Source organism: Palaemon carinicauda, chromosome 29 (assembly GCF_036898095.1).
Source record: "Palaemon carinicauda isolate YSFRI2023 chromosome 29, ASM3689809v2, whole genome shotgun sequence".
Lineage (NCBI taxonomy): Eukaryota > Metazoa > Arthropoda > Malacostraca > Decapoda > Palaemonidae > Palaemon > Palaemon carinicauda.
This window is the reverse complement of record NC_090753.1, coordinates 97,357,597-97,372,596: the sequence shown is the minus strand read 5'-3', so window position 1 is coordinate 97,372,596 and position 15,000 is coordinate 97,357,597. Positions and strand designations below refer to the sequence as shown.

General features: G+C 32.7%; 1 protein-coding gene across 1 annotated transcript in view; it reads right to left on the bottom strand.

Moving 5' to 3' along the window:
• Positions 1 to 15,000, bottom strand: part of LOC137622741 (guanylate cyclase 32E-like) — a 380,169-nt gene that overhangs the window by 43,281 nt on the left and 321,888 nt on the right. The window contains exons 12-13 of the mRNA XM_068353334.1: positions 9,294 to 9,473; positions 3,773 to 3,877 (exon numbers count right to left, since the gene is read on the bottom strand). Coding sequence (XP_068209435.1) covers positions 3,773 to 3,877; positions 9,294 to 9,473 — 285 coding nt within the window. The remainder of the gene's footprint in view (positions 1 to 3,772; positions 3,878 to 9,293; positions 9,474 to 15,000) is intronic.

Below are 15,000 nucleotides of genomic sequence, written 5' to 3'. Positions count from 1 at the left end.
CTTTCTCCTCTGGATAACTTTCAATGTCAACTTTCTCCTCTGGATAACTTTCAATGTCAACTTTCTCCTCTCAATAACTTTCAATGTCAACTTTCTCCTCTGGATAACTTTCAATGTCAACTTTCTCCTCTGGATAACTTTCAATGTCAACTTTCTCCTCTGGATAACTTTCAATGTCAACTTTCTCCTCTGGATAACTTTCAATGTCAACTTTCTCCTCTGGATAACTTTCAATGTCAACTTTCTCCTCTGGATAACTTTCAATGTCAACTTTCTCCTCTCAATAACTTTCAATGTCAACTTTCTCCTCTGGATAACTTTCAATGTCAACTTTCTCCTCTGGATAACTTTCAATGTCAACTTTCTCCTCTGGATAACTTTCAATGTCAACTTTCTCCTCTGAATAACTTTCAATGTCAACTTTCTCCTCTGGATAACTTTCAATGTCAACTTTCTCCTCTGGATAACTTTCAATGTCAACTTTCTCCTCTGAATAACTTTCAATGTCAACTTTCTCCTCTGGATAACTTTCAATGTCAACTTTCTCCTCTCAATAACTTTCAATGTCAACTTTCTCCTCTGAATAATTTCAATGTCAACTTTCTCCTCTGGATAACTTTCAATGTCAACTTTCTCCTCTGGATAACTTTCAATGTCAACTTTCTCCTCTGAATAACTTTCAATGTCAACTTTCTCCTCTGAATAACTTTCAATGTCAACTTTCTCCTCTGGATAACTTTCAATGTCAACTTTCTCCTCTGGATAACTTTCAATGTCAACTTTCTCCACTGAATAACCTCCAGTGTCAACTTTCCTCTCTGGATAACTTTCAGTGTCAACTTTCTCCTCTGGATAACTTTCAATGTCAACTTTCTCCACTAAATAAATTTCAATGTCAACTTTCTCCTCTGGATAACTTTCAATGTAAACTTTCTCCTCTGGATAACTTTCAGTGTCAACTTTCTCCTCTGGATAACTTTCAATGTCAACTTTCTCCTCTCAATAACTTTCAATGTCAACTTTCTCTTCTGGATAACTTTCAATGTCAACTTTCTCCTCTGGATAACTTTCAATGTCAACTTTCTCCTCTGGATAACATTCAATGTCAACTTTCTCCACTGAATAAATTTCAATGTCAACTTTCTCCTCTGGATAACTTTCAATGTAAACTTTCTCCTCTGGATAACTTTCAATGTCAACTTACTCCTCTCAATAACTTTCAATGTCAACTTTCTCCTCTGGATAACTTTCAATGTCAACTTTCTCCTCTCAATAACTTTCAATGTCAACTTTCTCCACTGAATAAATTTCAATGTCAACTTTCTCCTCTGGATAACTTTCAATGTAAACTTTCTCCTCTGGATAACTTTCAATGTCAACTTTCTCCACTGAATAACTTCCAGTGTCAACTTTATCCTCTGGATAACTTTCAATGTCAACTTTCACCTCTCAATAACTTTCAATGTCAACTTTCTCCACTGAATAAATTTCAATGTCAACTTTCTCCACTGGATAACTTTCAATGTCAACTTTCTCCTCTGGATAACTTTCAATGTCAACTTTCTCCACTGAATAACTTCCAGTGTCAACTTTCTCCTCTGGATAACTTTCAGTGTCAACTTTCTCCTCTGGATAACTTTCAGTGTCAACTTTCTCCTCTGGATAATTTTCAATGTCAAATTTCTCCTCTCAATAACTTTCAATGTCAACTTTCTCCTCTCAATAACTTTCAATGTCAACTTTCTCCTCTGAATAACTTTCAATGTCAACTTTCTCCTCTGGATAACTTTCAATGTCAACTTTCTCCTCTGGATAACTTTCAATGTCAACTTTCTCCTCTGAATAACTTTCAGGGTCAACTTTCTCTGAATAACTTTCAGTGTCAACTTTCTCCTCTGAATAACTTTCAATGTCAACTTTCTCCTCTGAATAACTTTCAATGTCAACTTTCTCCTCTCAATAACTTTCAGTGTCAACTTTCTCCTCTCAATAACTTTTAATGTCAACTTTCGCCTCTCAATAACTTTCAATGTCAACTTTCTCCTCTGAATAACTTTCAGTGTCAACTTTCTCCTCTGGATAACTTTCAGTGTCAACTTTCTCCTCTGGATAACTTTCAATGTCAACTTTCTCCTCTGGATAACTTTCAATGTAAGCTTTCTCCTCTGGATAACTTTCAGTGTCAACTTTCTCCTCTCAATAACTTTCAATGTCAACTTTCTCCTCTGGATAACTTTCAATGTCAACTTTCTGCTCTGAATAACTTTCAGGGTCAACTTTCTCTGAATAACTTTCAGTGTCAACTTTCTCCTCTGAATAACTTTTAATGTCAACTTTCTCCTCTGAATAACTTTCAATGTCAACTTTCTCCTCTGAATAACTTTCAATGTCAACTTTCTCCTCTGAATAACTTTCACTGTCAACTTTCTCCTCTGAATAACTTTCAATGTCAACTTTCTCCTCTGAATAACTTTCAATGTCAACTTTCTCCTCTGAATAACTTTCAATGTCAACTTTCTCCTCTGAATAACTTTCAATGTCAACTTTCTCCTCCTGCAAACATTCTCAAACTCTTTCTCTGGTTTCTGCAATGTTTCTTCTTTAACACTATTTCTGATCAGCCTGTTTTCCTCAAGTGAACACTGAACATTCTCCACGGCTAATTTTCTCATCCAAAAACCTTTATATTTTCACAATACTTCAATACTGTACAGCAGTCTAGAAGTTTTATTCCAGCTGTGACCAAGTTGTGGAATGATCTTCCTAATCAGGCTGTTGGATCAGTAGAACTTCAAAAGTTCAGACTTGCAGCAAATGATTTTATGTTGAACAGGCTGACATAAGTCCTTTTATAGTTTATATGTGAACTATCTGTTTTATTGTTGTTAATGTTTTTAAAATATTCTATTCTAATTGTCCATTACTTCTTATATTGTTTCTTTGTTTCCTTTTCTCACTGGGCTATTTTTTCCTGTTGGAACTCTTGGGCTTATAACATCTTGCTTTTGCAACTAGGGTTGTAGCTTAGCTAGTAATAATAATGATAATAACTTTTTCTATTTTCTTTATCAATCAATTAATACAATTATTACAATACACTCTTGTGGACATAGCATAAACTTATTGGTAACCAACTTTAGGTAAACAGCTTTTACACGAAGCCAGGCACTCTATAGCCTCCATATTCTAACAAGTCAGTTTCAAATGCTAAAGCATTCAGGCGCTCTAGAAATATCATAGCAGGGTATCAACTCCTTCATCATGAAAAATAAATTAATCTCATAATAAATAACTTTTAAACATCTGTCATATCTGTTTGATAACGAACACTTAACTTACACTGTCTCTCTAGAGAGAAACTTGTTTTGGTAAGTAAAGTTGTTGAGACATTTTATCAGACTGAGAGTATCTCTGATTTTACTGTTTTAATGATTTGAAAAAAAAAATAGGTTTTTAGATAAGATTTAAACTTCTATTTACTACAAATTTTTATCTCATAATTTACCATTTTTTATTATATTTAATATAAATATTATTCATTTATTATCCTTAATACAAATAGAATTTTTCTTTTCTACTCGAATCTAGTCAGACAAGCTCTAGAGTCGAGCTTGACAAATAACAATAATAATCACATAACAAACACTTGTCCTGTCAAGTAAATAAGTCTATAATCAAAATATACTTTTCCATCTATCATTATCATTATACCTTTCAAAATTATTTACTTAAATTTTATCGATATAAAAACATAGAAAAACAAAATCTTTACCTTAAGCGATCCTCTGGAACAGTACTCAGTGACGATGCACACGTTGGGAGCATCCACGCATGCGCCGATAAAGCCAAGTAAGTTGTCATGACGTAAATCACGCATCTGGGAAGAAAAAGGGGACAGGATGAGGGAAGATATTAATCACAAGGGAAAACAACGAGAGAGAGAGAGAGAGAGGAGAGAGAGAGGAGAGAGAGAGAGAGAGAGAGAGAGAGAGAGAGAGAGAGAAAATCATATCAACATACTCAGATACTAAAAGCAAATGAATATAAACCAGATAAAACGAGAGAGAGAGAGAGAGAGAGAGAGAGAGAGAGAGAGAGAGAGAGAGAGAGAGAGAGAGAGAGAGAGAGAGAGAGAGATTGAATCAAATTAACATACTCAGATCCAAAAGCAATTGAATAGTATCAACAAGATAAAACGACAGTGAAGCACAAATGAGAGAGAGAGAGAGAGAGAGAGAGAGAGAGAGAGAGAGAGAGAGAGAGAGAGAGAGAGAGAGAGAAACTCGACTCTAATGAGGTCCAACTTTTCCTTGGGAGGTTATAGAATGAAACGAAAAGTAATGGGGAATCTGATATCGAGGTTCGCCTCCTCCTCTCTGCTAATATACATGTTTCGTGGAAGAGATCCGACCATTTGCGAATATCATTTTTCTTCATAACTACACTGATATATCCTCTATAGTTAATAAATATATCGAAAGAGGGTATGGTTTTATACTCCAGTTCTTAACAACTCTGATATATCCTCTGTATTTAATAAATATATCGAAATATGCTATGGTTTTATACTCCAGTTCTTAACTACTCTGATATATCCTCTATAGTTAATAAATATATCGAAAGAGGCTATGCTTTTATACTCCTCTTCTTAATTACTCTAATATATCTTCTATAGTTAATAAATATATCGAAATATGCTATGGTTTTATACACCAGTTCTTAACTACTGTGATATATCTGCTATAGTTACTAAATACATCGAAATATGCTGTTTTTATACTTCTGTTCTTAACTACTCCAATATACCTTTGTAGTTTACTAAATACATCGAAATATGCTATATTTTCATATCCGTTTTTACAACATTTATTCCAGGATTTTTACCTTTTTTTAAGGCCAAATTTTTAACAGTATACCCGGCCTTAGAACAAACATAACTGGGAACTTGAAGAACAAATTTCTAACAGTATTATGTTACTATTTCCTAGGAGACGTTAATTGGCATTCCTTCTAACTATCGAACTCGCTTTGGGAGTTATTTAATTAATCCAATGACAAGACACACACACACACACATACACGTTCTTTTGAAAAACAAGTTAACATCGAAATACACAAGGATTATGAAGATACAAAATGATCATCTCTGCTGCCCTTAAAAAAATTATCATTCTTGATATATTGCTGATATTAATTTTTTAAATAATATAAAATCTATCTCATTTGTTTGTTCTATTTTCCTTTTCGGTCCTTCTCATCCCAATAGGATATCTGACGAATGAGCAAAGGACTGGGAGAGGCGTGTGTTGAAGACATTGCATAGTTGTGTTTCAGTTTCAATTATATTTCATGAAACAAGATTCAAACAGGCTATACTAAAATCGATGATCATGAAAATAAGTTAGGTTCTCAATAATAAATTTCAATTATATATATGTGTGTATATATATGTATATATATGTATATATATGTATACATATATATATATATGTATATATATATATATATATATATATATATATATATATATATATATATATATATATATATATATATATATATATATATATATATATATATATATATATATATATGACGAGCTAAGTTACAACCCTAGTTAGAAACACATGATGCTATAAGCCCAATGGCTACAACACGGAATAGTCGCCCAGTGAGGAAAGGAAATAAACAAATAAATAGACTAAAAAAGAAGTAATGACTAATTAAAATAAAATATTCTCAGAACGATATCAACATTAAAACCGATCTTTCGCTGAAAGTATATTTTTAGAAGAATGTTTTATTTTTATGAATAAGGCGACGTCTACACCATTATCATTATTACTATTATTATTACTTGCTAAGCTACCACCCTATTTGGAAAAGCAGAATGTCATAAGCCCAGGGGCTCCAACAAAGAAAACAGCCCAGTGAGGAAAGGGAAAAAAAGGACATCAAAATAAATATCTCCTATATAAACTATAAAAACTTGAACAAAACAAAAGGAAGAGAAATAAGATAAAATTGTGTGCTCGAGTGTACCCTCAAGCAAGCCAGCAAAAGACCATGTTACAGAGGCTATGGCACTATCCAAGAGTCGAGAACAATGGTTGGATTTTGGAGCGTCCTTCTCCTAGAAGAGCTGCTTACCATAGCTAAAGAGTCTCTTCTACGCTTACCAAGAGGAAAGTAGCCATTGACCAATTACAGTGCAGTAGCTAACCCCTTGGGCGAAGAAGAATTGTTTGGCACTCTCAGTGTTGTCAGGTGTATGAGGACAGACGAGAATCTGTAAAGAATAGGCTAGACTATTCGGTGAATGTGTAGGCAAAATTGAAATGAGCCGTAACCAGAGAGAAGGATCCAATGTAGCACTGTCTACTCAGTCAAAGAACCCAATAATTCTCTAGCGGTAGTATCTCAACGGGTGGCTTGTGCCCTGGCCAACCTACTACTACTAATACTACTACTACTACTACTGCTACTACTACTACTACCACCGAAGCTCTAATCATAAATACAATAAAACGAACACAACCATAATATAAATATATATCTAAATAAACACCTGACAAACGACAAGAATATTAGACAAAGACATCAAAAGCTTCATGATACATTTAGTTATTAAATTCGTCATGAAAACTTTACGTCAAAAGTGATTCTATGAATAATGCAGCAAGAAAAAAATGAACCGTGAAACAAACCTTTTTTATAGATGAATGTTTATGCTTTGTATTGGAGCAATCCACAAAGTTTGTTGTGGTCAAATTCATTGTTACCAACAATAGATTGCGAGCTGTGATTAAGGCCTTTCAGATTTTAGTAATTATTTAGTATATCTATAAGTATATATATATATATATATATATATATATATATATATATATATATATAATATATATAATATATATAATATATATATTATATATATAAATATATATATATAAATATATATATATATATACATATATATATATGTTTATATATATATATACATATATATATATATATATATATATATATATATATATATGTATATATATACGCAGTATAAATACACAAACATATATACCTGGACAACATAAATCAGTGAAAAGACCGAAAATGTTCCAATAAACCAGTCAAAAGACTGAAAATGGCCAAATAAACCAGTCAAAAGGATGAAAATGGCCAAATAAACCAGTCAAAAGACTTAAAATGGCCAAATAAACCAGTCAAAAGACTGAAAATGGCCAAATAAACCAGTCAAAAGGATGAAAATGGCCAAATAAACCAGTCAAAAGACTGAAAATGGGCAAATAAACCAGTCAAAAGGCTGAAAATGGGCAAATAAACCAGTCAAAAGGCTGAAAATGGGCAAATAAACCAGTCAAGAGACTAAAAATAGCCAAATAAACCATTCGAAAGACTGAAAACTGCCAAATAAACTAGTCAAGACTTAAAAATGGTCTAATAAACCAGTAGAAAGACTAAAAACTGTCAAATAAACCAGTCAAAAGACTGAAAACGGTCTAATAAATCCGTCGAAAGACTGAAAACTCTGAAATAAACCAGCCAAGAGACTGAAAAGGTTCAAATAAATCAGTCAAAAGACTGAACCCTGTCAAATAAACCAGTCAAAAAATCTAAAATCGGTCTTATAAACCACTCGAAAGACTGAAAATGGCCAAATAAACCAGTCAAACGACTGAAAAGGTTCAAATAAACCCGTCAAATGACTAAAAACAGTCTAATAAACCAGTAGAACGACTGAAAACTCAAATAAACCGGTCAAAAGACTGAAAAGGGTCTAATAAACCAGTCAAAAGACTGAAAACTGTTAAATAAACCAGTCAAAAGACTGAAAGAGGTTCAAAGATACCAGTCGAAAAACTGAAAACTGTCAAATAAACCATTCAAAAGACTGAAAAAGGTCTAATAAACCAGTTGAAGACTGAAAATGGCCAAATAAACCAGTCAAAAGACTGAAAATGGCCATACAAACCAGCAAAAAGACTGAAAAGGGCAATATAATCAAGTCAAATGACTGACAAAGAAATGCATTCACCATATGAGTTAGTAAATGGTTCTCTACTCTATTATTATTATCATTATTATGACTTGCTAAACTACAACCCTAGTTGGAAAAGCAGGATGCTATAAGCCCAAGGGTTCCAACAGGGAAAATAGCCCAGTGAGGAAAGGAAACATGGAAAAATAAAATATCTTAAGAGTAACAATATTAAAATAAAGCTACGATCAAAAAAATAACTATTTTAAAAAGTCTAAGATTCATCAGCCTCCATCTGAAGAATAAACCTCACACCAAACACTGTTCCAGAAAACCTCAAATCAATCAATGAAACACTGTCAGTCCTTCCAGCAGCTACCAGGCGTTGACTGTCGACCAGTCTTTTGTGTTTCGGTACCTTCTCTCTCTTTAGCCATTAGGAACATTAACAAATGTTGGGACAAAAATATTTCTCATCTATTATGATTCCCCGGGACTTATGACGTAGTAGATGGAACTTCAATTGAATGTTACTGTATTGTTTCGTTAATGTTTTTATAGTTTATATAGGAAATGTTTATTTTAATGTTGTTACTGTTCTTGAAGTATTTTATTTTTTCTTGTTTTCTTCCCTCACTGGGCTATTTACCCTGTTGGGGCTCTTAGGCTTATAGCACCTTGCTTTTCCAACTAGGGTTGTAACCTAGCAAGTAATAATAATAATAATAATAATAATAATAATAATAATAATAATTTCAGCTATGGATTTCTCTCAAAGAGGTCACTATATATAGTGTGGTTCTCTATGTTTGAATTTTAACTTTCATTGCAATTATTAGTATGAGAACAATGTAATTTTGGAAACCTTGTAATACAAACAATCAGGAAAACCAATGTTTAAATTTACCCCGAGCCCCATATGTCCGGCATCTTGGATTTTACAAAATATTTCCACGTTGTAATTTCTCTCATCTTATTTCCTTCTAAACTATCTCAAAGCTGTTGCCAGTTATAAATATTCTTAATTCTTCATAAAAGTCATTCGCTACTTTTGGAAAAGAGATTATCTTTACCATGAGCCCCACATGGCCGCCATCTTGGATTTTACAAAATATTTTCCCATTGTAATTTCCCTCATCTTACTTCCTTCTAAACAATCTCAATGCTGTTGTCAGTTATTATAAAACAAATTCTTAATTCTTTGTAAAAGTATCAACTATCTCGCTGCTATTACCAATTATAAAGATTCTTAATTCTTCATAAAAGTCATTCGAAATTTTTGGAAGAGAGATTATCTTACCGTCTTTAGCTCCTTCTTAATCCTCCTCGTCACGTCCACAGCTTTGCTGGACACTTGTTTGACAGCCACTACCCGGCCCTTGTACAGTCCCAGCTGAGTGTACACACTGGCGTAACGGAAGTCCAGGTCTGGGTTGCTGCTCAGAGAGAGCTGACTTGTCCTCACGGTGGAATACAGACCCTGGAAGAGAAATTATGAGAATTGTTAGTTTTCTTGGCTTGATTTATTTATTGAAATGCAAATGAGTTAGATATTTTCATTGTTGATTAGCAAAAAAAAAAAAGTTAGCAATAGAAAACAATAGAAAAGCAATGTAATTGTTCAGTGTCTACTTTCCTCTTGGTTAGGGTAGAAGAGACTCTTTAGCTATGGTAAGCAGCTCTTCTAGGAGAAGGACACTCCAAAATCAAACCATTCTTCTCTAGTCTTGGGTAGTGCTATAGCCTCTGTACCATGGTCTTCCACTGTCTTGGGTTAGAGTCCTCTTGCTTGAGGGTACACTCGGGCACACTATTCTATCTTATTTCTCTTCCTCTTGTTTTGTTGAAGTTTTTATTTTTTATATAGGAAATATTTAATTTAATGTTGTTACTATTCTTAAAATATTTTATTTTTCCTTGTTTCCTTTCCTCACTGGGTTATTGTCCCTGTTGGGGCATCTGGGCTTATAGCATCCCGCTTTTCCAACTCGGGTTGTAGCTTAGCATTTAATAATAATAATAATAATAATAATAATAATAATAATAATAATAATAATAATATACTAAAGAATATATTTTTTATTTATTGAAATGCAAATAAATGAGTTTGAGATTTTCATCATTGATGATTAGATAAAATAAAAAGAGTTAGCAATAGAAAATTATTATACTTAATATTTTTTTTTCGTTTAATATAAAAAATGAAAAAGATTGAAAGCATCAGAATACAAAAGTCTGATTAATAAATATTTGTTTCGTTCAATATAACAGACTGAAAAACAATTATACTTAATAATATTTTTTTTTCGTTTAATATAAAAAATAAAAAATTCTGCTTAGGAAATATCTATTATCGTTCAATATAACAGAGACTAATTAGTCATTTACAACACAATTAACAAAACATTAGAAAAAAAATTATGCTTAAGAATTAGTAAGGATCAGTAGTGATCGCAATACGATGGTTTTTAATATTAATGGAAATATGTCAAGTGTAAACATAATGGCAATATGTCAAGTGTAAACATAATGGCCATATGTCAAGTGTAAACATAATGGCAATATGTCAAGTGTAAACATAATGGCAATATGTCAAGTGTAAACATAATGGCCATAAGTCGTGTAAACATAATGGCCATATGTCAAGTGTAAACATAATGGCAATATGTCAAGTGTAAACATAATGACAATATGTCAAGTGTAAACATAATGGCCATAAGTCAAGTGTAAACATAATGGCCATAAGTCAAGTGTAAACATAATGGCAATATATCAAAAGTAAACATAATGGCAAAACGTCAAGTGTAAACATAATGGCAATATGTCAAGTGTAAACATAATGGCAATATGTCAAGTGTAAACATAATGGCAATATGTCAAGTGTAAACATAATGGCCATAAGTCAAGTGTAAACATAATGGCCATAAGTCAAGTGTAAACATAATGGCAATATGTCAAAAGTAAACATAATGGCAAAACGTCAAGTGTAAACATAATGGCCATATGTCAAATGTAAACATAATGGCCATAAGTCAAGTGTAAACATAATGGCAATATGTCAAAAGTAAACATAATGGCCATAAGTCAAGTGTAAACATAATGGCAATATGTCAAGTGTAAACATAATGGCAATATGTCAAGTGTAAACATAATGGCCATAAGTCAAGTGTAAACATAATGGCCATAAGTCAAGTGTAAACATAATGGCAATATGTCAAAAGTAAACATAATGGCAAAACGTCAAGTGTAAACATAATGGCCATATGTCAAATGTAAACATAATGGCCATAAGTCAAGTGTAAACATAATGGCAATATGTCAAATGTAAACATAATGGCCATAAGTCAAGTGTAAACATAATGGCAATATGTCAAAAGTAAACATAATGGCCATAAGTCAAGTGTAAACATAATGGCCATAAGTCAAGTGTAAACATAATGGCCATATGTCAAGTGTAAACATAATGTCAATATGTCAAAAGTAAACATAATGGCAAAACGTCAAGTGTAAACATAATGGCAATATGTCAAGTGTAAACATAATGGCCATATATCAAGTGTAAACATAATGACAATATGCCAAGTGTAAATATAATGGCAATATGTCAAAAGTAAACATAATGGCAATAAGTCAAGTGTAAACATTTCATGACAAATCGAGATTTGTTAAAAATCCTTGAAGCAGATAAACGTCATTTTATGAATTATGCATATATATCACTAACACTTACTTACATTTACTTTTATGTATTATATCTTATTGGTAACGAGGAGAGAGAGAGATGATCCTTAGCTTTTCTTATTCTTTCAGACAATTTCTTCGCGATATCTTCACCGACTTTGAATAAAAGTACCATTATTCTATAAATTTATTCTTCACTAAAGTCGAAAAAGATTTTTTTTTTCGTTGTAAAACTTCGTATTCCAAATAAAACATATCTTGGGAGTTTTTCTTATTCTTTCGGACATTTTCTTCTCGATATCTTTACCGACTTTGAATAAAAGTACCATTATACTATAAAATTATTTTTCAATAAAATGGAAAAAGATTTTCTCATTTTTATTTTCCAAACTTCGTGTACAGAAAAAAAAAAAAAAACATAATCTTAGGAGTTTCAATAGATGTAAGGTGGGAAGTTTAACAAAAGTACCATTATACTAGAAAACTATTTTTCACTAGAATCGAAAAAGATTTCACAATTTTTTCAAAACTTCGTGTTCCGAATAAAACATAATCTTAAAAGTTTTAAAAGAATTAACGTGAAATATAAATTCTAACTTTTCTAAGAAGATACAATCCCCTCGGGATGGAAAACTAAAGTTTTAAGTTATTTTTATAAAGTTTTAAGTTATCTTACGAGAACAAAATGGAAAAAAGCGACTGGGCACTAAATTATCTTAAGAGCGAACTTAATAACTTTTCCAACGATTTGATAAAAAGTCTTTGAAAAACTGCCCCTGTCCAAAATTCTGATTACACAGGACTTTTTTCATTTTTATTATTTGGTCAGATATTTATTCGTTAGATTACCTGGAACCAAATATTTCCACTGAACAGAAGTTTGATTTACACTGTCCAAAAATGACCCTATATTTCAACTAAAGTCATTTCAACCTTCCGAAGCATTTAATGGGACCTCGTCGCTTACCACTAATATAAGAGAAGGAAACTAAAGGGAATAAACCCTTCTATTCCAATTCATCAAAGGAACATTTGTGAATTACTTTATAGGTTTAGAGATAGGAATTTTCAAGATTCATTTTAGATGAATTTTTCGTGTTCAGGACGTTTCTTAATAGGCATTGGAATTGATTTGTTTACACACACATTGTATATATATATATATATATATATATATATATATATATATATATATATATATAGAAACTGTAAGAGAGATTACTCGAGTGCCATATGTGAACGGGATCATGGTGAGAGGTAGGTGGAGATGGTTTGGGCATGCTCTTCGCACTCCCAAAGAGGGATTAGTTCAACAAACTTTCAACTGGGCTCCACAAAGCACTAGAAGAGTTGGAAGACCCAGGCCTACATGGCTGAGGACTATGAAGCGTGTAGGAGATGATGAATGGAGAAGCATTGATTTAAACGCTCAAGATACAGACGACTGGCGAAATCTAACCGAGGCCCTTTGCGTCCATAGTCGTGGGAGGAGATGATGATTATGATTATGATGATAGAGAGAGAGAGAGAGAGAGAGAGAGAGAGAGAGAGAGAGAGAGAGAGAGACGTGAAATTAACAATCTAGAACTGGAAAAAAATAAACATAAAAATACAGACAAGAAATGAAAAAATAAAAACATTTAGAGTTAAGAAATGACACAAAGAAAGAGGAATCAATAACCATGAACATCAAAAAGACAAAAGATAAAAAAAAGTTAGAAATAGAAAAAAAGTGAGAGAAAAATATCAAGAACCAAAGAGCTTGACGAAAAAGAAAACGACATAAAAATATTAAACTCTTACAGGTCTCGATTGTATTGTTCCTACATTTTCAAATCTCCACAATATTTCTTCAATGTGACGAAATATTTTCGCCGATTTCTTTTATAAAAGTCTAGGACAAGAAAGAAAAGAGAGAAAAACAGAGAGGCTGAAATAAAGTTGAGTCTTACGATTTACAGGTGTCTTCAATAATGATCAATTTTGGAAGAGAAAAAAAGGGGAAATAAATGGAAAGGAAAAGGGGAAAATGAAAAATAAGTGCCCTCTAATGAGGGCCATCCTGAGTAGGTGGCCAAAAAGAGAAGGGACAGAGGGAGGTCGGAGGGGGGATTGATTAAGATTGTAAAGCCGAGTTGAAATCGAAAAGAAGGTGTGGAAGGAAATCAACTTTAGGGAATAAAAAATTGAATGGAAATTGGAGTTTTATTTCGAGATTGAAAAGAAAAAAGGAGATAGAACGGAGATGGGATTTGAAATGTGTTTGTGTGTGTGTGTGTACTTCTGTGTTCATGTGTACTTCTGTATTGTATTTATGTGTAATTCTGTGTTTATGTGTACCTCTGTGTTTATTTGTAAATCTGTGTTTATGTGTAATTCTGTGTGTGTGTGTACTTCTGTGTTTATGTGTACTTCTGTGTTTGTCATCATTCACTCCAACAATTCTGTAAGCATTGAAGGAATACCAAGTAACGCTGGCGTGGAAATTACTATCCCGATCCTACTAAGAAACGACGCCGCCGCTCGGGGGAAAAACCGTACGGAATTAAAATCCGCTCGTTTGAAGCGAACCTAGGAGCTGGTCAAGATTTGTCTCAAGTGTTTGAAGGTTCTTGAGGACGAAGTCCTCACATGAGTAAAAACTTCTGCTTCTATTCATGTAGGTAAGAGGAGAGGGAGTGAGAGGGAGTTAGAGGGAGTGAGAGGGGGGAGAGTAAGGCCTCGCGGTTCACCTGGAATGTTCTCGTTCATTACAACTCGGTGTGAGAATGGCGAGGTAACACGGTAAAATTTTTAAGCAACCGAGGATGGGTTGGTTGTAAGCACGTAGGAGCTGAGATACTCAACCGGCTAGAACAGGAAACACAAATGTTCTCATTCAGATAGGAATGTTTTTTTTTTCTGGGGAATCCTGTACAGAGATGAACACATATATACACATATATACATATACATACATATATATACATATATATACACATATATTTATATACATATACACACATACTGTGTATATATATACATATACACACATACTGTGTATATATATACATATATATACATATATATTTATATACATATACACACATACTGTGTATATATATACATATATATACATATATAAATATAAATATATATATGTATATATATACAATATATATATATATATAGAGAGAGAGAGAGAGAGAGAGAGAGAGAGAGAGAGAGAGAGAGAGAGAGAGAGAGAGAGGGGGGGTAAGTTTGATACAGCTAAGCTTCTACAGGATGATCACAGAGAAACTTTTATAATTGAATGTAGAAATCGATTTGCAGTCTTAGAGACTTTG